This window comes from Daphnia carinata, chromosome 4 (genome assembly GCF_022539665.2).
Source record: "Daphnia carinata strain CSIRO-1 chromosome 4, CSIRO_AGI_Dcar_HiC_V3, whole genome shotgun sequence".
Classification (NCBI taxonomy): Eukaryota; Metazoa; Arthropoda; class Branchiopoda; order Diplostraca; family Daphniidae; genus Daphnia; species Daphnia carinata.
Window position 1 is genome coordinate 7,109,388 of NC_081334.1, and position 24,318 is coordinate 7,133,705.

Sequence of the window (24,318 nt, forward strand, 5' to 3'; positions counted from 1 at the left end):
ACGTTAGCTTGTAGTTTTTAAGCGGAGTCAGCAAGCTACCAATAAGCCTTCGCTTTCTTAAGTTAAGAAATGAAGTACTGTATGTGGTGTGTATAAATACCCGTTACCATTGTCACGTTATTCTTATTGCATAACGTAACAATGACGTAATGAGAATCATTACAGTATTTACCGTAGTCTACAGAAGCGAACCACCAAATAACTGAACTGCGTCGTTGCTCTTGATTTTTCAGTTTCCCCTTTGTTGAAGTCCACATATGTTATTTTCAGTTGGCCAACTATGTAACAGATGAAGTAGCAACACCTTCACTTTTATCGTACTGCAAAAAGCGTTTCGATGGGATTAACATGTTGATTGATAAAAGTATTGTAGTTGCCTACGAGACTTAAAGATAAGGTGTACACACCATAATCTCTCCATCGCCAGACACAAATAATTTTTTTGTCATCGCAATATTTAATTCTTTAAAAAAATTTGAGTCGTTCAGTTTTTATCAAGTTGCAACACTATTTTGGCATCCCAAAATTTACTAATTCAAGAAACAGGATGGCATGTTTGACTTATCATACAGCTATTATACTTCTGTGTATAATAGCCTCCAATCATCACACAATTACAGGTAACTATACTGTTTCTTTGATGTACTTGTTATTTCGCTTACATATACTGATTCGTACCGTTTTTCGTTTTTACACTTAGGTTCGGTAAATTTGAAAGCTGGTCCCGAAACCGTCCTTTTCGAATTGTTTACACGGTACGAAACGTTTTCTATGTACGAATTTTTCATGATTGTAACTAGCAGCAATTAAATAGGAACAATCCGGATGTAGCACAAGTTCTCCAAGTGGACGACATCGCTGTACTGGAACAGTCAAACTACAATACCAGTCTTCCAACGAAAATTTTTGCACACGGATGGGTTGGATTTCCAGATCAAGGCTATTCCTCCAAAAATGGTAAGCTCTAACTTACAGTTATCATAGAGTACTACTTTTCCATTTACATTGTTGTTGCATTTCAAGAATACCTGTTACGAGAAGACTGCAATTTTATTTCGGTGGACTGGTCTATCCTAGCTGCCGGGGACTATACATTTGTCGCTATCAATAATGTTCCTGTTGCTGGGGCTGCTACTGGAGCCTTCGTGGATTTTCTCGTTAACCAAGGAACACCACTGAGCTCATTTCATCTTATTGGGTTCAGCATGGGGGTGAGTCACGTCATGTATTATGAAATCATAGCATAACATTAAATTATTTTACGGAAAAAAATTTAAAATTTGAGGGATAATCTGATTTTATTGGCAACAACGATTTTTATAGGCCCACGTCGTTGGTAACGCTGGAGGACTTTTAGTTTCTGGAAAGTTGCCAAGGATCACTGGTATATCGAATTGTTTAATTACTTCATTGTCATGTTTTCTTCAGTTTTCGGTTATTGCACACTTAGGTCTAGATCCCGCTGCAAATGACTTTCCTCTGGAATCCTTGGACACTCGTCTTGACACAACTGATGCGTCCTTTGTAGATGTCATTCACACTAGCAGTGTTGCTTTTATTAGTGCAACAGGACACGCTGATTTTTATCCCAACGGCGGAGTTCTTCAGCCTGGTTGCCCAGTTCCTGATTCTGGTACCTTTCGCTCGATACCTTTAACTTACTCTTAACAATGTACCTTGCTATTTTTAATACAGGATGTTGCAATCATTGTCGTGTTGTGGATTTGTATGCCGAATCCATAAACACTCAATTGGGTTTCAATGCATTTGCGTGCGATTCCTGGGAAAATTACCAAAGTGGTTACTGTAACCAGAACGCTCAGGCACAAATGGGGGAACGTGTTTCAGTCAAGTAAGTTCAATTATTTCTAACTTAACAGATTGAATTTACAAGAAGATTCGATTATTATAATTGTTCAACTTTACTGTATGTTTAGTGCGCAGGGTCTTTATTACTTAGCCACAAACAGCCAACCACCGTATGCGCAAGGATGAACGGAAGTTGAGATAAGTTTTGACGATTTTATTATTGGGTGTAGCTTAAGCTTCGGTAATCTCTAATAAAGCGCTAAAGCGGCGGGTCTAAAGTTTTGCCGACTTGATAACGCTATATATCTACCTTCGCCGTTAAAGACTATAAAAAGTGCTAGAAAACTTACAAGCGTTCAGTTTAAGTAACGCATTCAAAGAAAAATGAGCCGCATTTTACTGATTACTTTAGCCTTAATTACGGTGATTCCGTTTTCTTATGGAACTGGAACTGGTAAATTTAGTTTAAAACTCATTTGATGTGTGACGGTTTTCATGAATAACTTTTCAAGTTGGCGAAACTGAAATCGATCTATCTTATGATTACGAACGTGAAACTGGCAATGAACTTGGGGAGGATCTTGATTATTATTATGATACCAATGAAACTGATTTGGTAGTTTACCGACTCTTCACTAGGTTAGTAAGTTCATTTACATCCACACATACATGTCCATTCCATGATGTAATCTTTATTGTTTGATTGTTTTCCGAAATAGGAAGAACCCAACAGAATTTCAAGTATTGAAACTTAACGATTGGAATTTGGTTGAATCATCAAATTACAATCCCAATCTCCCAACCAAAATTTATGCCCCGGGTTGGGACAATAACGGCTCCATTGCCTATCCAACAAGAGACGGTATTATTTTACATTTTTATTTCGGAACTATTACCTGAACGCTAATTAAATTTTGCCAGAATACCTACTACGAGAAGACTGTAATTTCATCATCGTCTATTGGTCGGACCTCCAAGCCGGAAATGGTCTGTTTGTCGTCCTCACCACGCAGGAAGCTGCCAATCACACTGGGTATTACCCTATTGTTATTACTTTTGGTATATGGAACGTTATTTATATTTTTTTTAATTGTGCTTCTACACAGAGCATTCATAAATTTTTTGGTTGCCAATGGGACACCTCTAAGTAATTTTCACTTGATGGGCCATAGCGCTGGTACTCATCTTGCTGGAGGAGCCGGAGCTAATGTGTTAGCTGGAAAAGTACCCAGAATCACTGGTAATCATATTTTACACCTGCCTTACAATGTCCGCTTTAAAATTAGATGTATTAAAACAAAATGTTCTATTAGGCTTAGATCCAGCTAAAGGTGCGTGGACTTATAACGACACAGCAACGCGATTGGACATCACGGATGCTGAATTTGTCGACATCGTACACACGAACGGAGGATCAATTTTGGAAGGAGAAATTGCTTTTTATGAAGCTATGGGTCATGTTGATTTCTATGTAAATGGAGGCCACAAACAACCTGGTTGTGAGGATCCGGATTATAGTAAGAACTTAATTAAATTCCTACATCATCATATTGATCAAATTAAAAGCAGAGCCTTATCGTTTGCGTCTATAGCTTGCTGTCATCACTGTCGTGCTGTTGATTTATTCGCTGAATCCATAAACACGGAAATAGGCTTTGTGTCAGTACGTTGTGATTCGTTCGAGGCATATCAGAATGGAACGTGTGATGGAAACGACCAGGAGCTCATGGGAGACAAAGTTTCTTTAAGGTAAGTGTGAAAGAAACCCTTACCTAGTTAACACGGACTGAATCGTGATTTTCTATGTAACTAGTGCACGCGGAACTTTTTATTTGTCAACTAACGAACAAGCACCATGGGCTATGGGATAAAATCGGATGGCAATTTATATCTGCTGCATCAGCCAAATTTCATTTGTGAAATTAGTCTGTTGAACAAGACAGATAACATTAATTTCTTAATTCTTTTTCAAACACGATTTTATCTTCCTGTTGATCCGGCTTACACGTGATTATATTGTTATTGTGTTGCATGCTTAGTTTCAAAGTGTATTGTACTTGACATCAGGTAGAGATCAAAGGAAGCTCCAAAGTCCTGTTTCGAAGCCGGCGTTTAAATCTTAAGAGCACTGATTTTCAGTCTGGTTTTTTTTTCATCCTATTTGTTTAAGCTTGTAAATGTTTTATGCTATAGTTTTTTTTACAGGGGAAAGCCGAAAGAACTGTTTGCTGGCGCAGGAAACGTAACCTAGTTGCATTAAAAAGTGAAATTGGAACAATGTAGTTTTCGAGCCTGTTCGTATGTTAAACTTTCTGACTATTCACCCAAAATGAATTCAATCAAGTAAAGTAAAACAATATCTGTGACAGTAGCACATGGAAGAGGGCGTTTATGGCTCTGTTTTCAAGTGATTAGAGGGCAAATCTCTGCATTTGGTTTTAAAACAGAGTTCGTCGGCCTCTTTTTCTATGACTGCCTCTTTAAATGCCAGTTAAATGTCCCGACTCGACGTGAAAAATCCTACTGAATATTCGGGATTTTCTTATCTCATCCGGCTACGTCATGATCGACTGTGTTAGCAGACACTGCTGGCATATTCTATGGTACGACAAGTTAAGAACTTTTATACAACCTTCCATTGTGTTCCTTACATGTTCTGTTTCAAGTTGCTGTTGACTTTAGGTATTATTCGACTAACAAAGTTACCAAACGGAAAAGGTGATTCGACCTGCTGAATGCCATCCGAAGACGTTGATAAGCTTAACCATTATGCAGCCATTAAAATGCATCGTAACGTTGCTGAGCTTAAGTTTAGCGCTTGCTATTCCTAAAGGTATAGTTGACGAACCTCAAACAGATCCAAGGTAAACATTCTTGAACAACATCAGCATAGTTTGCTATCTAAATAAAGTAAAATACTTAATTTAATGGCATAAGAATTTTGTATGCGAATTAACCAAAAAGCTTTCGTTTTTGAATTGCATGTAGCGGACTCAAAGGTAGGAAGAGTGAATCTCCTCAGGTAGTAGAACGGAGCTTGCACGCCGGGCAACCTTCTCCTATTTCTGCTGGATTGAAATCACCATCCAGAGGGATTCCAATTAGATCGAATCAAGAATCTTCGATTACTTTGGCACCAAAGATAGTATCAACTTCAATTCATATTGATAAAGAACCCACAGCTTCTATTCCTGCTACAGGTCAATGTGATCCAACTAGGCCACATAGTCCACATCCAACTAATTGCTACATGTTTTACCATTGTGTACAACGGCTCAATTATGTTGAAAAAGTGGAGAAGACATGCAATCCACCAACCATGTTCAATCCTGACACTATGATTTGTGACTGGCCTGAATCGGTACGAAAAATCCGGCCGGAATGTGGAGTTGCAGTCGCTAGTACTCAATCCCCAATTGTTTCATCCATCAATTCAAGCTCTGCCAGATTGAAAACCCAGCCGAATCCAATCAAATCTGCATCGCTCATCTCAAAAACTGGTGCGTAACATTTCTTCACTTCCTGATTTCATGTACTATGATTCATTCTTTATCTTTCTTAGCTACGTGCGTGCCCCCTTGTCAAAATCTTGGGTTCTGTAAGGCTCCAGGAGAGTGTATCTGTCCGGAAACCTTTGAAGGGCCGCAATGTCAATTTGTCAAGACTCAACGGTGTCTCCAAAAACCGCCCACTCCATCAAATTCACGAGTTTTTTATAATGACAAAGAATATATATCGACTTGCAACAAAGGTTTCGCCTTCCCCGACGGTAGCAAAGAATTCAGAATGGTTTGCGACGCTGGGAATTGGGTCCAACATCATCAACCAACGGGAACTGTTCAAAAAGTCCCCGACTGCCAACGTAATGATTGATCATTTGTTTTTACCATCGTGTTACAACTCAATCTTTCTTCAATTTTTGGTTTGCCCGCAGCCGTATGTGACCCACCCTGCGTCAACGGAGGACGATGTCTGCCCAATAATTATTGTGACTGTCCGCAAGAGTTTCGGGGACCGCAATGCAATTATCGTAGGTCCTTTCGATTTCAACCTACTAAAATTCCGGTCGTCTTCACGTTCACTACTTTCATTTTTTGTTGTTTTGCATTTGGTGTCCACTCGTCGCGTTCGTCCTATTTTTGAAATTTTTTTATAGCCGCGAAAAATTGCGCCCCTGAGCTAATGAACTTCAATGGAGGCTATAATTGCACAATCGGAAGTACTTTTCTACGCTGCTCACTCAAATGTGGTGCAAATGGTGTTTTCGAATATCCACCTGCTGCTGTTTACTCTTGCGAATATGCCAAGGCTAAATTTACTCCCGAACCGATACCGCAATGCATATTTGGTAAATAATTTAACCGTGCACTAATATAGGGCCTTAATGTTCGTACTGTTTCAGCGAGACAGCAGTCCCAGAATTTAAAATTGAAATCTACAAATCAATCGCAAGTGTTGATTGAACAGAGCGCTGGGCTGAGAGGGAATTTTCAACACTCAGCAAACCATGAAACTGAATGGTATCATCCAACCACAGCCTCCCCAACTTCAATTCACTCAGAAGGAAAATCTCAAAATCCAGTTCGTGCTCCAGATCGTTGTGATCCAGCTCGACCACATAGCCCGCACCCAACAAATTGCTATTTGTTTTATCATTGCGTCAACGGCATCAAAGGGGTCGTTTATCTTGAAAAGACTTGCCAACCTCCGGCGATGTTCAATCCAAACACAATGATTTGCGACTGGCCGGAAACGGTGATGCATATCCGGCCTTGCGGAGTCATTACCGTTCCTAGTACGAAGAAAGAGGCTGCAGCCGATTCTTGCCTAGATGGATGGGGCGATTGGGTTAGTGTATCCACACCGGCAGAAAATGCTGGAGATTTCGAATTGTACGAACAAATGGTTCCCCAAGATTCCGTCTGTCCGTCATCGAGCGTTCGTGAAATTGAACATCAAGTACGTTTTCGTTGCAATTGCGAAGATGATACATCTTTACCGCTCGTAAAAATATCAGAGCCTTTAATGGCCGAAAAAGTCACGCATGTTGCAACAACACGTAAGCCCACGGCTGCAGAGAAAGTCGTTCTTGCTCCAACGACACCTGCAATTGCGAAAAAGAACCTTGAATGTCCTAAGGGTTATTCGTGGAGCCGTTGCGCTTACATTTGTACTCGGGTAAATGTTCTCCTTAAATGATTTCATGGAAGCTATTCACTAAAAGTAATTTAATTGAAATTAATGCGCCATTTTATTATTCGGTTGTAGCTTTGCTCATCTTACGCTGCTGAGGTGAAAAAACAAGGACGGTGTCAAACGTCGAATGATTTGAGTTGCACACCTGGATGCGTCGAAGACGATGACACCATGGATCGAAGTTGTCTGTGGTATGATAAGTATACTTGCGTGCCTCCTACTGATTGCGTAGCTGCTCCAACCCAGCAAATTCATCAGAAAGGATAAGTACTTTTAATTTACAATTTCAGTTCTGTTTTTATCGAATATCAGTTCAGTGTACCTTGAGCGAATTTACACAAAAGCATATGCATAATGATTGCGACTTTGTATGTAAACAAGTTGAATGCTAATTGAACTTTTGATGAACGTTCTCGTTCATATTATCACCAACTTGTTATCAATGTTAGGCATAAATTGCCATTCGTTTCGTTCTGCTCTGAAAGACGCCAAACAAAATGTGCTTATGGAAGAGGGCGTTTATAGCCGTGCTGTGTCTGAGCGATTAGCAAGTGGATCTCGAACGAAGAGCTTGGAACATTTTTCTTATTGCAAAACACTGTTTATAACGTTTGATTCTCGGGAATCTGTTATCTCATCCTCTCCCAACTACGCCTTGGTATGACGTGCATACGTATGGGTATGCTTTAAACAAAGTTATGAAACGTTATTAAGCGACGCATAACCATCAGCTGATGTCCAGTTCCAAAACGTCCGCTCGTTTCAGCATTTAATTTGTAAAAAACTGTCTGTTTTTGCTCGTGGCTTTAGTTTACGTTGACAATTGTTAATTAACTTTAGTGTCTCCATGAATCCGACCAAATGTTTCGTGACACTGTTTAGTCTTAGTTTAGTGGTTGCTGCACCTCAAGGTATCCTTGAAGACGACGATGAATTAGTGGACTATGAAGACTATCAACAAGACCAAAGGTAAAAACACTTAACACATAATTGTTCGCCTTTTGGACAGAAACATTTGTAATTTTCTGCTCTATTAGGCAATACTTAATGATTGGTATTTTCTTTTTTAAGTGCCGTAAAAGGGGACAACTATGTGTTGCAATACGTAGGGCCACGTCAAAGTCCGGAACGTCTCTTCAAGGTGATGTCTTTGAACAAAGGTGCGAGTCGAGGTCTTAGCAGCCAGGGTGACGGGCAGCATTTAACCCAGGGATCACCCAAGGATACACACAGCACATTTGGAAGCTTGTCTGATGACCAACCATCCGTTTCCAGTGGAGTTAAAACTCCAAAAATGTCACGTAACAAAACAGGACCTGTCAGCTTCAAAGGAGGTTCGACTTAGGGGATTATCATGTAGCTAAAAATACCTACACAGGTGTCAGTCATGACTGACTGAAGTCGTTTTCTTTTTCTCTGGCCAAGTTTTTTATGTAACGTAAAAGCGAGAAGAGAATTTAGCGAGAGTTTTTACAAGGAATAATCCCGTTATTTTACCTTAGGATGCATGGAAAAGCCTCCAAGGCCAGCTAATGCTGCGAATTTAAGATGCTCCCCAAACAGGTGAGTTGGCTCATGTCAAATCATCTTAGCGTGGCATCCTTTATAACATTTTTGAATAATCATATTACAGTGGCACCTGTGACGTCAAATGCTTAAAGAATTATACTTTCCCGGATAAAACGAAGCAAATACAAATCCGCTGCGAAGAACCTGGTGTTTGGAAAGTTACCAACTCAGAAAAAATTCCATACTGTGAACGTGCGTAGCTTTCACGTTGGTAAATCACTTTTATTTAAATCTCATTAGTGCACTTTTTTTTTCAACAGCTATTTGTATGCCTCCATGCCAAAATTTGGGCTTCTGTACAGCTCCGGATGAGTGCAGCTGTCCTGACAATTACGAAGGCCCGCAGTGTCAGTTTTCCAAGACTAAGCCTTGCATCGATAAGCCACCCACCCCGATGAATTCACAGATTGTTTGCAACGGGACTGATTGCCTATTGATCTGCAACAATGGGTTTGAATTTCCAAACGGTATTAAAGAAATCAAAATGGCCTGCGTCTCTGGATACTGGACCCTTTGTCAACAACCGCCGGGAAAATTTCAGAAAGTCCCCGACTGCCTGCGTAATTGCATAATTTGTCTTATTATCATTCATCAAGCCCCCCGACTCAATGTCTGGTTTTCGGTCATTTTTTACGTGATTGTTTCTCACAGCCGTGTGCGATCCACCTTGCGAAAACGGTGGTCGGTGTCTTCTCAACAACGTCTGTGAGTGTCCGCAAGGGTTTCGAGGACCGCAATGCAATTACCGTAGGTTCTTTCGGTTTCAGTTTTTTTTTTTTAAATCTCGCATTATCTCGGCGTGTCGGCTTTCATTTTCTTTACTTTTCCTACAACTTGTTGTACCCGATTGAAAATGTTTACAGCCATTGACAACTGCGCCCCTGAGCGAATGAACTTCAATGGCTTCTCCAATTGTTCGTGCGGAAGCTCTTCGTTAAGTTGCTGCGTGTTATGTTCGCTCAACTGCGGTGCGGATGGCGTTTTCGAATACCCACCCGCCTCAGTCTATTCTTGCGAGTATGCCGAAGCTAAATTTGTTCCGGAAAACATACCTCAATGTATCTTTGGTAATTATTTGATAACATGAAATTTGATCAGTGTTGTTTAATTAACTGGGAATTTAATTGAAAGATAATAAGCGGACTCAGTACTTCAAATCTAATTCTACCAGTCATTCGCAACTAGTGATTATGCAAACGTCTGATTTGGAATGGACTGGTAAAGAGACATCCAACCAAGAAACAGATTTTTCACTGGTGTCAAATGGCTTCCAAGGATTTCTAGGCTTTTTTCCGAAAAGTCGGGCATTAAATAATGAACAGGACAATTTCAAAGCCAGTCGTAACTTGATAGCACGACCAATGCCATGTCGTACAGGAGAGGACTCGAATTGGTTCCAGAAAAAATACGCGTCCAGCAAATCTAATCCGCCATGTCAGAACTGAGTTTATGTTTATTTTCTATTTTTCTCTTTGAAAATTTTATCGTTTCATTTAATTTGTATAGAATTTCTTTTTTCTTTCATGTATGCATTACAACTGTGAATTTATTGTTGCCTAGTGTTAAAATAAATGATGGCTGAAACAATTTGTCAAAGCAAAACTTTTTGTTGATGGAAATGGAAACGTACAAACCATGACGTGGATTTGGAACAAATGAAAAAAAAAAGTGTTTGCCAAGTTCTTTTTTTATCAACACATTTTTCTGAATTTTGATTTGCCACTGATTTCATTTTTCATCCCACAAATGTTACGACATAAACACTGAGAGATAACTTTTTAAGTGGAGTCTCGAATGTTCGAGAAATCCGCCATTTTTTTGCTGTTTAATAGTGAAATTCGGGCTTACCTTGAGCTGGCAATTGCCCCTCGAAGTTTTTGGAATATACAACAGACATGGTAATACACAAGCTTACTTTAAATTGCCTATATTATTACGATCCTCAATTAAGATAAATGCAAGCGAAAGGTTTCATAATTTTTCATTGCAGATATGCAAGATTGACCTTGCCAACTTTAGCAGAAAGGTTTTTGACCCGTAAACCGCGCCGTATGCCACGCGCCATTTTGATTACCCTACCTTAGCAAGCGAGGGTAGGGGTAAGAATATTGCCCTTAGAAATCGATTTCAAAGTTATTTAAATTTATAATCTCTCATTCTTCTTTGTTTCATCGTTGTTGAAAGTTCCATTTGCAAAAGTTCTCGAATTTACACGACCACTCAAACAAAAATCAGGTTAATCATCTTTTTATTGTTGGCTTATTTCATTGGAATGCTAAATATGTTCAGTGTTCAATGTCACTTTTGAGAAACGACCTCGTAACCTAATGCATTATCGCTGAACAACTAAATAACATTGTGAGCGATCAAGTTTTCCTAGAACGAAACGTTACTCAAAATTGTGTCCGAGCTGTAACGGAAATACAGCCAAGTAAATGTGCTTTGTGATAAAAAGAAAAGGGTACAGCAAGTTATTGAATGGGTTGTCTGATAATGTGATTTCGAAATCAAGTTTTAACTGGAATTGCTACTTGTTTCTGCGAAAGCTATTTGGAACTGGGGGTGTACATTCAATATTTTCAGTTGAAACCCTGATAGATAAGTGTTGTCCATTATTTGTCAAGTACATTGAAACATCTGAAAAGGATATTGCAAAATGATTGCTAGTTTTCTAGTACATGATGTTATCTGTTGGTCTATCAATTTTCAACGTGATGGTTTCTAGAAATTTCATGCCATAATATTTCAATAATTTTTTTAATTTATTTCAGCATCTCGAGTGTGAGGATTTTGCCCCAAAAATGGAGTTTGCTACTTGGCCTATACCACACATGTACGATGCCGTCGATGGAACAACGTACCTCTTTGAAAATTCATTAAAAATGTTACACAAAACTAGCAAGTGAAACAAATTATGTTACCAATAGGTCACCATGTCGACGCCTGTGGACGAAACATAAAGGAAGAGGGCGTTTATGGCTCGGCTGCGTCGAAGCGATTAGAAGGCAAATCTGGTATTTCATTTGAAATGCACGATCTGTTTTTTTGGTTTTGTTTCTCTCTGGTATACGAGACCAGCTCTTTGCGTTATGTCTAAACTTCCTCACGTCCTATTCGCTGGATCTTCTTATCTCATCCTCTGTCAACTACGTCATGATGGGACGTGCGTTAGCAGCATCGATCTTCTCGCGACACAACAAGTAATGTAACTTTATAAAACATTCAGTTACACTCGATTCATGTCCAGTTACAATTTACATTTCGATTAATCCAGTTTTATTAACAGACAGCCCCAACAAAGTTTTACTTTGATTCAATCATACGGTTAATTCATCGGTGCCGAATGCCAAACTGAGGCGTCAAGCTTGAATTGTCATGGATCCATTAAAATGTATCGTGACATTACTCAGCTTAAGCTTAGTCCTTGCTGTACCCCAAGGTATTCTCGATGACATGGATGCGGAAATGGACTTGTTAGGTCTTCAACAGCAAGATCAAAAGTAAAAACTTGTCGTGATTTCTTTAATTTCCATATATTTTCTTCAAGTGGTGCTGCGTATCACAATATGCTATCTTGGAAATAATTTTACATGCTTTTTTTAGCGGCCTGAAAGGCAGAAAAGGCGTGGAAGCGCCACAGAAAGCAGAACGGGCATTTACTGTCGGTCAGTTTTTGGGCAAGGGCATAAACCAAGGTACAAACCAGGGTGTGGGCCTAGCTCTTGGATTAGGTAAAGGAATTAAGAGTGCAATTGGAAATTTGTTCGGAGGAGGACCCAAACGGTGTGATCCAGCACGACCGCACACCCCGCATCCCACCGATTGCTACATCTTTTATCATTGCGTCGATCGGCTCACCGGGATTGAGCAAGTAGAAAAGACTTGCAATCCACCGACCATGTTCAACCCTGATACAATGATATGTGACTGGCCGGAATCGGTGATGAAAATCCGCCCGGAGTGTGCATTTTTAGACACTGCCGCACAGGTTCCGCAACGCTCTACAGGATTGAAATCTCCTAGCAAACCCACTCCTAACAAACCGGGAGCGCTCTACTTCAAAGGAGGTATGTAAGATTTCTATATTACTACTCTTTTAATATTCAAATGTTTGGGAACAACCATACTTGTCATCTTAAGGGATCGATTCGTTCACCTTTTTCTAGTTTGTTGTTTTGAAACCTATAATTTAATCAGCAGGATGAATACGAAGGGTACGTCAGCATTGCCGTGTTGACTCTTACGTAATAGGGCATTTGCAGTAGGGCGTAAACTGAGAGCATTTTAATCTAATGGGTATCACAAGTGTTGCACTGGACTGTCGTCAGACTGGAAATATGTAATGCGTACCTGGCCTTATTGGACATGTTAACGTATTACGGGAATTCCGATGGGAAGCCAATCTATTTACTGCATAAGGTTTCATTTCAAAGACTCTAGATCAGTAAGAATCGTTGCGAGTTTTGAGTAATTGATCTTGTTAATTCGCTTTAGGGTGCACGGAAAGGCCTCCAACGCCCGCCAATGCAAATGTCAAATGCTCACCTAATAGGTAAGTTTACTCGCATGCAAATACAAAAGTTTACAAGCTAAAATTTTAATGTATTTCAGTGGTCATTGTGACGTCAAGTGCTTGGAAGACTTCTCGTTCCCGGATAAATCGACACAAATGCAAATCAAATGTGAAGCACCTGGTGTCTGGAAAGTGGCTAATTGGGACAATATGCCCGATTGTGAACGTAAGTTGCATAAACATTCAAGCTGAAATTTCATTATTTACGTTTCGTTTGACATTGTTTTTGGATTTGATTTTTATACCAACAGCTATCTGCATGCCTCCTTGCCAAAATTTGGGCTTCTGCATTGCACCAGGTGTTTGTAACTGTCCAGACAATTTCGAAGGATCGGAATGTCAGATCCCCAAAAGCAAACCATGCCTTGACAAGCCGCCCACCCCGATGAATTCCCGAGTTGTCTGTAACGAGAAAGAATGCATTTCAACCTGCAACAGGGGTTTCGCGTTCCCCGGCGGTAGCAAGAAACTGACGATGGTCTGTGACGCTGGAAATTGGGTCCAACGTCAACAACCGCCGGGAAAATTTCAGAAAGTCCCCGACTGCCTGCGTAATGACATAGTTTTGCCTAATTATCACTCGTTCAAGCCGTGACTTAAATTTCTGTTCTTTCCTTTTAAAATATTCCCACAGCCGTGTGCGACCCACCATGCGCCAACGGAGGCCGATGCCTTCCCAACAACTATTGCGAGTGTCCCCAGGAGTTTCGAGGGCCGCAGTGCAATTATCGTATGTCCTTTCGATTTCAACTTAGAATCAAATGCCGCATTTCTTCGACATGGGATACTTTCATTTTTCCTAACTATTGTTTACAATTTCTCATGTGGTTTTGATTTTTTCCGACTTTTACAGCTGTTGAGAATTGCGCCCCAGAGCGGATGAACTTTAACGGCGGCTACAACTGCTCCGGCGGAAGTACTTCGTTTAGCTGCTCCCTTAACTGCGGTGCAGATGGGGTTTTCGAATTTCTACCAGCTCCTCGCTACACTTGCGAATATGCCAAGGCCCAGTTTATTCCCGATCCTATACCTCAATGTATCTTTGGTAAATATGGAAAATTATGTTTTCTAACGACAGTGAATTATGGATCCGATAATATTTGTAGCGAGTCAACAAGTTCAATACTTTAAATCGAATTCGACGAGCCATTCGCAAATGCTGATCGAACAAGCATCAGAATTGGAATGGAACGGTCAACAAACAGTGAAAGAAGAAACGGAATGGTCCTTGGTACCGACTCAAGTAGTGTGGGGCAAAAAAGAATACGAAAAGTATTTTGAAAATTTCTTTTCCGGCGGCACCGATGGCGGATACGTCATCACCATTCCCGAGGATTCCCTCATCAGGGAAACCTCTGCCAAACCCGGAACATGTTTGGCTTGGGGCGGGGCTCATTTCAAGACCTTTGATGGTAAAGTGTACAGGTAAGAGGCTTGCCAATTTCTTCATCACGATTTGTTAATGAATGCAGGATCGTGAAATGTTGATTTGTTGTATTTACAGCGTGCAAAGTGATTGCAGTTACGTGATGCTACGTGACGCCGTAGCTTCGACTTTCAGTGTCATTTACGGTGTTCAAAAATGCACTTCGAAATCAAGTTGCAAACGCTTCGTCAATATCCTTGTCGAAGATTTCACCTACGAAATCGATACCAACGGTACGACTACGTCATACGTGTGACATCATTTTCTAAATTATTATTTTCTGTTTATCTTTGCAGCAAATGGTGAGCCTTATGTTCGTAAAGGAGAGCAATCCATGACACTTCCGAACCAAATCGACGGCATACTCTTCGAACGAGTAGCCAGCTTCGTGATTGTTCAAGCCGAAGGACTAGGATTTACCGTGAAATGGGATACGAAGGTAGTCAGAAATCTCGTTAAATCATTGCCATGGGAGTCTATTTCATGCTGAATTGTACGACAGGCGACTGTCACTATCGATGTGAACCATGCGCTTTGGAACCGGACAGCCGGTCTTTGCGGACGTATCAATGGCATGTGGGTAGACGACTTCGAGAACCGCGACGGCACACGAAGTTCCAGCCTTCTCGGTTTTGTCAACAGCTGGGAGGCCAGCGGCTTGACAGGTATGGCCAAACACAGTTTAGAACGTCATCTGTTTTTACGACTATGTTTTTGTTCTCCTCTTTCCTTTTTCCCGTCTTATCACAATAACATCAATGGCTCGTATTTTTACCTAGAACAATGCCAGGGCAACCCGAACGAGATGCACGCTTGCAAATGGGACACACCGGAAGATCAACAGGTGTCTAATGAAGCCACGCAGTTGTGCGAACATCTCCTCAAAGACGAGAAATTTGAGAAATGTCGTAAGGTAAAAACAACGCAATGTATAAAAAAGCTGGCTGATTAAAGGGCGGCGTTGCATCCTGGCGTAACCTTTTTGAATATTGATTTCTTTTGTGTTTGTAAAATTACAGGTGGTAGACCCGAAATCTTATTATGAAGCGTGCCGATGGGACTATTGTCAGTGCACCAAGGCAAATCGAGAGGATTGCGCTTGTTCCGCTTTAGAAACCTACTTCCACGAATGTCTCCGCAACAAAGTGGAATTACCGGACGGTTGGAGAAATCCTAGTCTATGTCGTAAGTTTTTGTTTGCTTAAATTATGGGGTTTCCCTGTACTCGGAACTATCTGATTTCATAATGATTGGATACAGCTATCAATTGCGACAACGGTCGTGTCTACCAAATGTGCGGTCCAATCAGCGATGAAACGTGCTCCGGTCCCGTTACAGCCGAGCCCGTCCGACCGACAGATTTGTGTGTCGAAGGATGTTATTGTCCCAAAGGCTCTGCTCTCCACAAGGATCGTTGCATCTCTCGTTCACAATGCCCGTGCACGTTGCGCCAGAAGATGTACCAACCCGGCGAACAAGTGCCTAACGACTGCAACACTTGGTTAGTTTTTTGCACACACATCTTCTCAGCTTTGTCACGAAAATAAGAGAAAAAAAAAAGGCGATTTCCGTTAATGAATGATCTCTCCTAAAAAAAAAAACAATAAAAGAGAAACAAACGCATTTTTACTGTTTTTCAGCACCTGCGTTGCTGGCCAGTGGCAGTGCACCGACGTCCGTTGCGGTTCCCGCTGTGCAGTGCTAGGAGATCCTCACTACACAACGTTCGATGGCCATCATTACGACTTCATGGGCAAATGCTCCTACTATCTAATGAAAGGTGACAACTACAGCGTTGAGGCTGAAAACGTACCCTGCTCCGGTGCCATATCTCAGGTAAGCCTCTCTATTTCTTATTTATTTTACATTAGGGTAATTGGCTTCTTCTTCTTCTTCTTGGCTGTTGTTTATCGTTTTTGTTCGACATCCGTTACTCTGTGAGTGGCTCCGCGCCGAACTGAGAAAAAAAAAAATGCCGTGGTTCCTTTTCACGTTTTTTTTTTACGATGTCCCGAACAAAGTTCGGTTCCATTCTTTCCTTTTTTTTTTTTTTTTTTGTGCAGTTATGGACCCTGCATTTTCGTTTTAAAGGGCGTGTGAAATGGAGCGAACGAAAAGTATGCCACAGATGATTGAACAAGAGCGAATTGAAATAGCTCCACTTTTTTTTTTTTTTTTTTTTTTTTTTTCGTATATGTTACGATTTCACCGACCGTGTATAGGAGAGGAAGTGGGGGGGGATGAATAGGCAACATAAAACGACACAAAACAGGGCCGGTAATTAAGAATGAAAACAGTTTTTCTTTTTCGTTTTGCCGTTTACTTTTTTTTTCCTCTTTTTCGTACAACATTTATTGCGACGTTAGTGGCTAATCGAGTATTTGCCCTTGATAATATATCATCAAGGGCTTCCTTTTCATTAAAATATATCGAATTTTTGTACACTATCAACATGGGGTCGGGTATGGGGAAAGTTTGGGGGGAAAAAAATAGTAATGTTTATTTTTTTTCCCTCTTTTTAGAATTGGTTAGTTGATCAATCAGCTAATTGCATGTTTAGAGGTCTGTGTGTAACGTAAGGGCGCTCTTGTTGAAAAGGCGTTGTAGTACGGATGCTCTTCGCGTCACGGAGGTTTGGTTGATGGTTGTGGCTGACATGGCGGGAGCCATTCCGGCGTGGGTGTGTCTCCTCCTTCCGCTGCTCGTTCCGTTCGACTGCTTCGAGCTGTGTTTCTTGTGCAATAGCCACTGGTGATGAATCTCTAACGAGTCGATTGCACGCCAGTGTGACTGGACGGTGACTGCGAATCCCAGCGGTTGGATGTGCCGCTGGTAGAGACGGACGAGCAAATCTGAATGGGCACTGCTGGGAACGCTGGTAGCAGTACTTTCGCTACCCGTGCTGCTACTGGCCCGCTTGGGTAACGATGAGCCCGACGTAAAAGATGAGGAAGAGTAGCCGTCCACGTCTCCGCTGCTGGAATTATCGTCCGGCTGGTACACGAGCTTACTGTCGATAAACGCCGAGCTGAAGCTGCGCAATGCTTCGATGGGGAAATCCGGAAGCATTAATTCTAATTGAGGTCGTTGTCCGAAAACGGTTACATTATCCGGCGTTGCGATTAGGATTAAAGTCGATCCTCTTGCTGAACTAGGTCGGAACACTCCTCCTCCTCCTCCTCCGCCTCCGCCGGCTGTGTTGACTTGCCGTGGGCTCCACAGGGTGGCTGATTTATTCGGTCCGTCTGACTGTCGTTTATTTCCATTTTGACGTTGGCTCGATCCGGATGATTTGAGACTCAAATAGCGTTTGATTGCGTTGAGGAAGCGATGAGCGTGTTGGGTGTTTGTCGTCCGGCTGCATTTGTCCGTCGACGGTTGCTCTCTAATTTCGCACTCGTGTTCCGTGTTCAGGTCGGACATGCTGACGCTTTGGACGGCTTCGACGCCCGACACTCTGCCCAGCGAACAGCCGCCGATGAAGTGCACATCCTGGATGCTTTGGCATTTGGCCATTGGCAGTCGTTTGGGTAGCGTCTCCACTTTGCGGTCCGTGTCGCGAGTCGTGAACAGGATAGATCGTCTTCTGTTTTGCTTACTGCGCGCCGATCCCTCCTGCGTTGCGTAGCGGATGACGTCCTCCACCAGACCGAAGAAGGTCAACTCCTGCACGCGGCCAATGAGAAGCGGAGGGAAAAAAAAAAAAATATTCGAAAGAGAATTGTTTTTTTTTGTTTTTTAAGTTAGAAAATCAAGTAAGGGGAATCACGATTTGCCCGGAAATTCGTAGAAACAATTGCCAACAAACCGATCCCCACCAAGCCGTGCCGGTTTTTCGGGAATTATCACGCACGGCTGGTCGTTTGTTTTTTTTTTCCGAGGATTCCATGACCGTCATCAACCGACCTCGTATACCGCGCAACTGGCGTGGATGCTCTCATCGCCGTGCGCATTGAAGCTGCTAGCGGTTTCTAGCCAATCTTTTTTAGGCTTTTGATCTTTACATTTTTTGTTTTTTGTTTTTTACGGCTTTTATTTCGATTGGTTTTCCATTTAATTTTTGCGACCGGTTCCCCTGAAACGCAACTGACATTTGGTGTTCTTAAATTTTCGAAATCGATTTTCTTCGTATAAAAATTTCGGATTTTTATGGCTTTTCTTTTAGCCGTCGATGGAGATCGTCCAACTATTTATTTTTTTTATCATGAGAACTTTAGAAAAGGAACTAAGAAAAAAAAAAAAAATGCAGCTTTCTTCTTGCTGTCGTTTCCATGAAAGTAGCCCACAAACATGGACAACGTAATATTCGCATTTAGTGTTTGGGTACAATCGGGGTTCGCTAAACAGCCAGTACTTAGAAATTCCAGTGCTTTTCACTCAAAACAGTTTTTGGCTCAAGTCTATTTCGGTTCGTTTTGTATCTACACACCAATTTTAGCTTCTGTATTTAGATGTTGAAGATATCCAGACCCTCGCACCATCGGATGTTTTTATTTTTTTATTTATTTTTTTTTATTTGATTTTCTTTATTTTTAAATGACTGCGGTTCGAAACTCTTCTTTTTTTTTTTTTTTTTTTTTTTGCGCAGCGGCGATGAGTCAAACACTCACGGTCCATGTGTCTTAAGTCAATTGGGCTTGTTGGCGTCGTAAGGCAACGTTTTGATTGCCATTTTTCACGTACTAAAATTGTTACGGTCGTTGCTCACTTGCTAATGCGACTCCGAGTCATTTCTGTGGATCTCTCTTTCTTTTTTTACAATTATTGATATTCTTTTGCTGTCTGTTTTAGCCAGGTGTAAGAGTAGTTTGTCCTCGAAAACAAATGAGTGAAAGATAAATGGATGCGTGTTCATCCAAACCCGTCGAACGATTATTTTTCTATTTAAGCCGCGTGCGCGTGTACACGGCCGACAAACTTTCGTCGGACTCCCCCCCCCCCCCTCTCCTTTTTTCTATTTTATTTAAACGGCGGGCTCTCCATTTTGGGAGACTTTAACATATTCCAGTCTCGAAAGTGTCCTAATTTGCATGTATGGGAAAAATTCACATTCGTTTTTTTTTTTTTTTACGTAAAACTCGACACGACTTGTTTCCGTGTTTGAACAACGTTTCGTGCTCGGAAAAATTGATTTTGACATTTACCCGAGTTAGCTGAACAAACGTTTCGTGTGTTTCATTTTTTTTTTTTTCCCTGTTCACGCAGAAAGGACGTCGAACAGGACGAAAAGTAAAAACCGCCTCGTTTTTTCTTTCTCTTTCGTTACACCCTGTCGTGCACGACTTGCAAACTCGTCCGCGTATTCTAATGCACGTTCGTTTTTAAAGTCGACATTTTCATTGGATAGGAAAAAAAAAAGACTTTCACTGTCCATTTGAAATTACGCCACTTACGTATACAACTCTGAAAGAAAAAAATAAGCTGCGAGGCGTTTGCTGGTGGCCTCCGTTTGTTTGTTTTCACTGGCCGACCAGTCGAGGTGAAGAAAAGTCGAGAAATGAAGAAGCGAAGGGGAGGGCTGCAAAAAAGTAAATGACACACGCGAACGTATTTGGTGATGGATGATGCAAGTCTTGGCCAATATTGTTTTTCCATTTTCAAAAAATAATTTTCTTTCCCCCCCCCCCCGCCTCCTCCGTTTTTAAAACTTGAAAATAAGAAAGAAAAAAAAAAGGTTGTGGACGTAACGTAAAATGAGAACGAGCCGGCCTGGAAGGAAAAAAGAATTACATCGAAGTTGAAAGAGGCCGTGTGTGTGTGTGTGTTTTGAGGGTTGTTCTTCATTACGGACAGAAAAAAAAAACAACCGAAATAACGATGGGCTAAAAAAAAAAAAAACTAAAAGTAGGTCAAACTCGTTATGAAATAAATTTTTTTTTTTTTTTTTTAGTGGGGGCCGGTCGCCATTGTTTAAATGGGAGTGCATTTGTGTCGTTTAAACAACGATATTGTTTCCGAAAACAGAGCGCATAACAAAAATAAGTTGGTATACTTGCCTTGAGCAGAACATCGACTCGATGGAAGCCTTCGTGAAGTGGGTAGATCAGATCGCCCGTACTCAAGTAGTGCAAAATGTAGGCGAACGAATGGCCGTCCCGTCCTTTGGTGTCCGTCGATGGGCACCATCTCATTCCGTGATTGCTTCGTGCTCCTTTTTTTTTTTTTTTTTTTTTTTTTATGTAAAGAAATGAAACGAAATTAGAAAATGCGATGAAATTTGCCAATTCGGAAAAGCGTTGTCAAGCTGTGAATAGAGTCATTATGTATGCGCTACAAAAGAGATCACGCTGGGGATCGTTAAAGAAAAAGGAGAGCAGTGGCCGATGTTTAAGTCGAACCGTAACAAATCAGACGGCCATGTAAATCCCAACATTTTTCTTTCTACACGATAGTTTTCTCTACTTGTAAATTTCTTTTGACGCCTTCCAAACAGCAAAATCGAAGGGAAAGTCATGTTCGGTACAACACCGACGCGATCAAAACCCGTTGTTTCTTTCCCCCTTTTTTTCTTGCACGTCTATTGTTTATACGCATCGAACTATTGAGATGGGATTGTTGCCTTTTCGTTTTACAGTTATCAAAACACTTGCTGTGGTTCCTCGGATGTTGATAAGCGAATGTATTCATACGGTTGCGGTTTATGGAAATATGGCGAAGCGCTCGAATGATTTGCGTTTCCATTTCATCGTATCGCTAATGTAGTTTTTTTTTTTTCCTCCTTCTTTCAGTACCATCTCGCTAAAAAAAAAAAAAAAAAAAATGAAACGACCGTACTTTTTTCGCTTCTACGTTTTTATTTGAAATGTTTTTTTCTTTCTTGCGGATGATTTCCCGTATCCGTCGCGGACAAGAAAAAAAAAAAACAAAAAAAACAAGGACTATTAAAAGATGAAATGTTCCAGTCGCTCTGCCCGGACGCACTAGTTCCCATCGGGTCTCACACGCCAGAAAATACGGGGGCCTTTTTTGATGGGTTCTGAACTCTCAATTCATTGTTCTGACGTTTGAGTTTTGCGGGACGATAGAATGGCAGGGCGGCCTTGTTTCAAGGAGAGGAAGTTCTCGGGAAAAGTACAAAAAAAACAAAACAAAAAAAACCACAACACCTTTGAACTGTTGTGTCTTTCCATCCGCCTATTTTCCACTTTTCTACGCACCCACCGTTTCTGGTAGTTTTTTTACACCAAGGTTTTTTTTTTTTTTTTTCTTCTTTTTGCTTACGCAACGATATTGGACCAATGCGCCCTTTCAGAATGTCCTATACGAATTTGGAAGTCCCTTCCTTTATTACTCAGTTTGTCTTGAAAAGAAAAAAGCCGTGCGTAAGATTCGAGGGAGTGTTGGACAGGCCAACATCCGCGTATGATGGGTTTTAATTCAGCTTGTATGCGTCTACACAAAGTCCGGTACGTGTTGAAGGACGCGTACGTCACGCTTTCTTTGAGGCCACACGAACGAGGCATTTAAAAAACAAAATAAAAATCGACCCTTCATATCCGACGTTTGAAAAAAAATAAAACAATAAAGCGAGCCGTTCCAAAAAAAAAAACAAAAAAAAAACGAGCACACACCGTGTCAAAAGTAGCCAACGTCTTTTTTTTTTTTTTTTTAATTTTTAAACACGACCACGTATGTGCCTTACCTTTATTGAAGTTTTTAACCAGCGCAGCCAATGGTGAACCGGCTGGACAGCGGCTCAGAATTTCACTTTTCACCGTGTGATGGACGATGGATGACCCATCACCGATGCTGATTGTGTTTTGACGTGCACTTTCTCCGAATGCCATGTCGCCTCTCCCACACACCACGATCTTAATTCGAACACCGAATTTGATGATAGCACTTTGATCCGAGATTTCAAAAAAAAAAAAATAGCCGTTCAGTTTAAACAAAACGAGAAATGCACGTAACGTTACACGGTAGACGCGTGCAAGGTCGTTCGCAAAAAAAACAAAAAAGAAATGACAAGTGAAAAACGGTAGTAGAAAAATGCGCTGCGGTTCCGTGTAGCGGCAAGAGGATAGGAAAGCACGTCTGCCGGCTGCCGAGGTCCGGATCGAACTGAACTCAAGCAGCGCCGTGAGTCGTGTCCTTGTGTGCACTTCGTGCAGCTACAGGCTTCGCCAGGTGTAAACACACACGAATGTAATTATTTTTTTCTTATCTTTTTCCTTTTTTTTTTTGTTTTATCAAGTTAAATTGCGATTGCTGTCTTAATTTTTTATTTAGATGAGTTTTCGTTTCCGCTACGATCGCAGATCGACTGTGAATTTTTGGGGAGCGTCGTTTTTTTTTTTTTCTGACCTATCATTTTCACCCGTGTTTCAGCGGGCGGATGACGGCTAAATCGAACAGTTTCGTGTCCGTCCACCTACGTTACCTATCCGATTATTTATTTATTTATTTATTTTTTTTAACACGATCACATATATTCGTGCGTTTAATCGGGAAAGGGAGCCATTCTCATCGTTAACTCGTTTCACAGTCCAGTAAGCTAATCGTCGTTTTATATTTTTGTTTTCTTTCCACTTATTATTCGCATTTCCCATCGTCGAGGAAAAGCGGTTCGAATTTTGTTTTTTTGTTTTTTTGCTTTAGCGGGCAGGAAATTTTGTATTTTCTTATCAAATCGTTTGTTCTTTTTTTTTTTTTTTCATTAAAAAAAAAAATGGGTTTTTTCCCCAAAACAAAAGATTGACAAAGTAATCGCCGTTTGTTGATTGTCGCTTGTTTGCCCCCGCCTTTGTTTTTTGTTTTTTTTTATGGCGGCCTTTATTCTCATCCGTTGGAGTCGCATTTAAAAAAAAAAAACTACGGTAGCAAGTGAAAGTCTTCCAGTTTTCCACTTTGCCGTGAAGTTTGGAGCCCGTACACGCGAAAGGCGTGACTGTTCCAAGCCTTAACGAACTATTGTTTTTTTTTGTTTTTTTATTTATTTTTATTGAGCAGATGCATCAGGTTAGACACACTCTTTGATCGCTTCGTTTTCCATTGAACGTGATGGAATATTCAGACGCAAAATTGGCATGCCCGTTAGCTTAACATTGTTGTTAGCAATCTAGCGGCAAAACGCTTTCTAGGCCGGTGCTAGTATTTATTGGTTTCTCTTTGATCAGTTCTCCGTTCTCGGCATGGTCGCTACACGTCATGTACGATTCCCCGGGATTACACATCGCGGCGTTTCGTACAGTTCGTGAAGAAGATGGAATATCCATCTGCTAAAATTTTCGTTCACACACACACGCGACCCGAAAAATCGGGAACAACTACAAGGCCCCCCCCCCCTCTTGTATCCCTGATTTGACCTACTTGGCGGTCGACGCGTGCGCCCATCATTTGCATCGCTCAGTTCCCCCCCTTTAAAAAAAAAATAATAATTTTTTTTTAAAGAAGAAGAAGAAAAATAACAGAGAAAGAAACGAAATGATGATGCCCAACCTTTATCTTGGCGTAGCGGGTGGGAATTTGCATGTAATTTATGTGATTCCATGTATCTCTCCAGTTCACTCGTCATGTCGAAAAGAAATTGCTGTTGTCCGTCTACGCCCTTCGTCCTTTTTTTCGTCTGGTCGTGCAGTACCGCTTTTCTCGGTTCAACGACAATGAGGAAGACACTGACTTGCACGGACCGCTGTGGCAGAGCAGACGTTTTTACCGCCATCGTGAGAGAACAACAGCCCGTACAGCTCACGTTGAAGAGTGCTAATTAGACGACACTAACTCAGGCAGCGTAGTAGACCTGCAT

General features: G+C 41.1%; 6 protein-coding genes across 6 annotated transcripts in view; 5 read left to right on the top strand and 1 right to left on the bottom strand.

Moving 5' to 3' along the window:
* The first annotated feature begins 464 nt into the window (after positions 1–464).
* LOC130687655 (inactive pancreatic lipase-related protein 1-like) lies at positions 465–2,091 on the top strand. The gene is made up of 8 exons (XM_057510831.2): positions 465–620; positions 701–755; positions 815–957; positions 1,024–1,211; positions 1,324–1,384; positions 1,451–1,633; positions 1,696–1,852; positions 1,938–2,091. The coding sequence occupies exons 1-8, from the start codon at positions 548–550 to the stop codon at positions 1,993–1,995; spliced, it is 918 nt and encodes a 305-aa protein (XP_057366814.1). The 5' UTR covers positions 465–547; the 3' UTR covers positions 1,996–2,091.
* Positions 2,092–2,103: 12 nt separating this feature from the next.
* Positions 2,104–3,857, top strand: LOC130687653 (pancreatic lipase-related protein 2-like). Its single transcript, XM_057510829.2, has 8 exons — positions 2,104–2,263; positions 2,322–2,448; positions 2,529–2,671; positions 2,731–2,842; positions 2,916–3,049; positions 3,123–3,326; positions 3,402–3,558; positions 3,623–3,857. The coding sequence occupies exons 1-8, from the start codon at positions 2,194–2,196 to the stop codon at positions 3,678–3,680; spliced, it is 1,005 nt and encodes a 334-aa protein (XP_057366812.1). The 5' UTR covers positions 2,104–2,193; the 3' UTR covers positions 3,681–3,857.
* A 585-nt stretch (positions 3,858–4,442) lies between these two features.
* Positions 4,443–7,406, top strand: LOC130687636 (uncharacterized). The gene is made up of 7 exons (XM_057510809.2): positions 4,443–4,673; positions 4,798–5,309; positions 5,372–5,671; positions 5,744–5,839; positions 5,966–6,157; positions 6,212–6,987; positions 7,078–7,406. The coding sequence occupies exons 1-7, from the start codon at positions 4,579–4,581 to the stop codon at positions 7,270–7,272; spliced, it is 2,166 nt and encodes a 721-aa protein (XP_057366792.1). The 5' UTR covers positions 4,443–4,578; the 3' UTR covers positions 7,273–7,406.
* A 185-nt stretch (positions 7,407–7,591) lies between these two features.
* LOC130687641 (neurogenic locus notch homolog protein 1-like) lies at positions 7,592–10,151 on the top strand. The gene is made up of 9 exons (XM_057510814.2): positions 7,592–7,756; positions 7,846–7,974; positions 8,077–8,339; positions 8,508–8,568; positions 8,639–8,766; positions 8,835–9,134; positions 9,226–9,321; positions 9,438–9,641; positions 9,706–10,151. Exons 1-9 carry the CDS (start codon positions 7,740–7,742, stop codon positions 10,017–10,019), a joined length of 1,512 nt encoding a protein of 503 aa, XP_057366797.1. The 5' UTR covers positions 7,592–7,739; the 3' UTR covers positions 10,020–10,151.
* A 1,694-nt stretch (positions 10,152–11,845) lies between these two features.
* Positions 11,846–24,318, top strand: part of LOC130687667 (hemocytin-like) — a 29,548-nt gene continuing 17,075 nt past the window's right edge. The window contains exons 1-15 of the mRNA XM_057510846.2: positions 11,846–12,074; positions 12,178–12,641; positions 13,069–13,126; positions 13,186–13,313; positions 13,399–13,698; positions 13,782–13,877; positions 14,001–14,192; positions 14,254–14,572; positions 14,652–14,806; positions 14,870–15,012; positions 15,076–15,238; positions 15,353–15,486; positions 15,593–15,758; positions 15,834–16,074; positions 16,214–16,409. Of these exons, the coding sequence (XP_057366829.1) occupies positions 11,950–12,074; positions 12,178–12,641; positions 13,069–13,126; positions 13,186–13,313; positions 13,399–13,698; positions 13,782–13,877; positions 14,001–14,192; positions 14,254–14,572; positions 14,652–14,806; positions 14,870–15,012; positions 15,076–15,238; positions 15,353–15,486; positions 15,593–15,758; positions 15,834–16,074; positions 16,214–16,409 (2,880 nt within the window). The 5' untranslated portion in view covers positions 11,846–11,949. The remainder of the gene's footprint in view (positions 12,075–12,177; positions 12,642–13,068; positions 13,127–13,185; positions 13,314–13,398; positions 13,699–13,781; positions 13,878–14,000; positions 14,193–14,253; positions 14,573–14,651; positions 14,807–14,869; positions 15,013–15,075; positions 15,239–15,352; positions 15,487–15,592; positions 15,759–15,833; positions 16,075–16,213; positions 16,410–24,318) is intronic.
* Positions 16,888–22,618, bottom strand: LOC130687643 (uncharacterized). Its single transcript, XM_057510817.2, has 3 exons — positions 22,216–22,618; positions 20,570–20,724; positions 16,888–18,239 (listed from the first exon to the last, which is right to left on the bottom strand). The coding sequence occupies exons 1-3, from the start codon at positions 22,358–22,360 to the stop codon at positions 17,130–17,132; spliced, it is 1,410 nt and encodes a 469-aa protein (XP_057366800.1). The 5' UTR covers positions 22,361–22,618; the 3' UTR covers positions 16,888–17,129.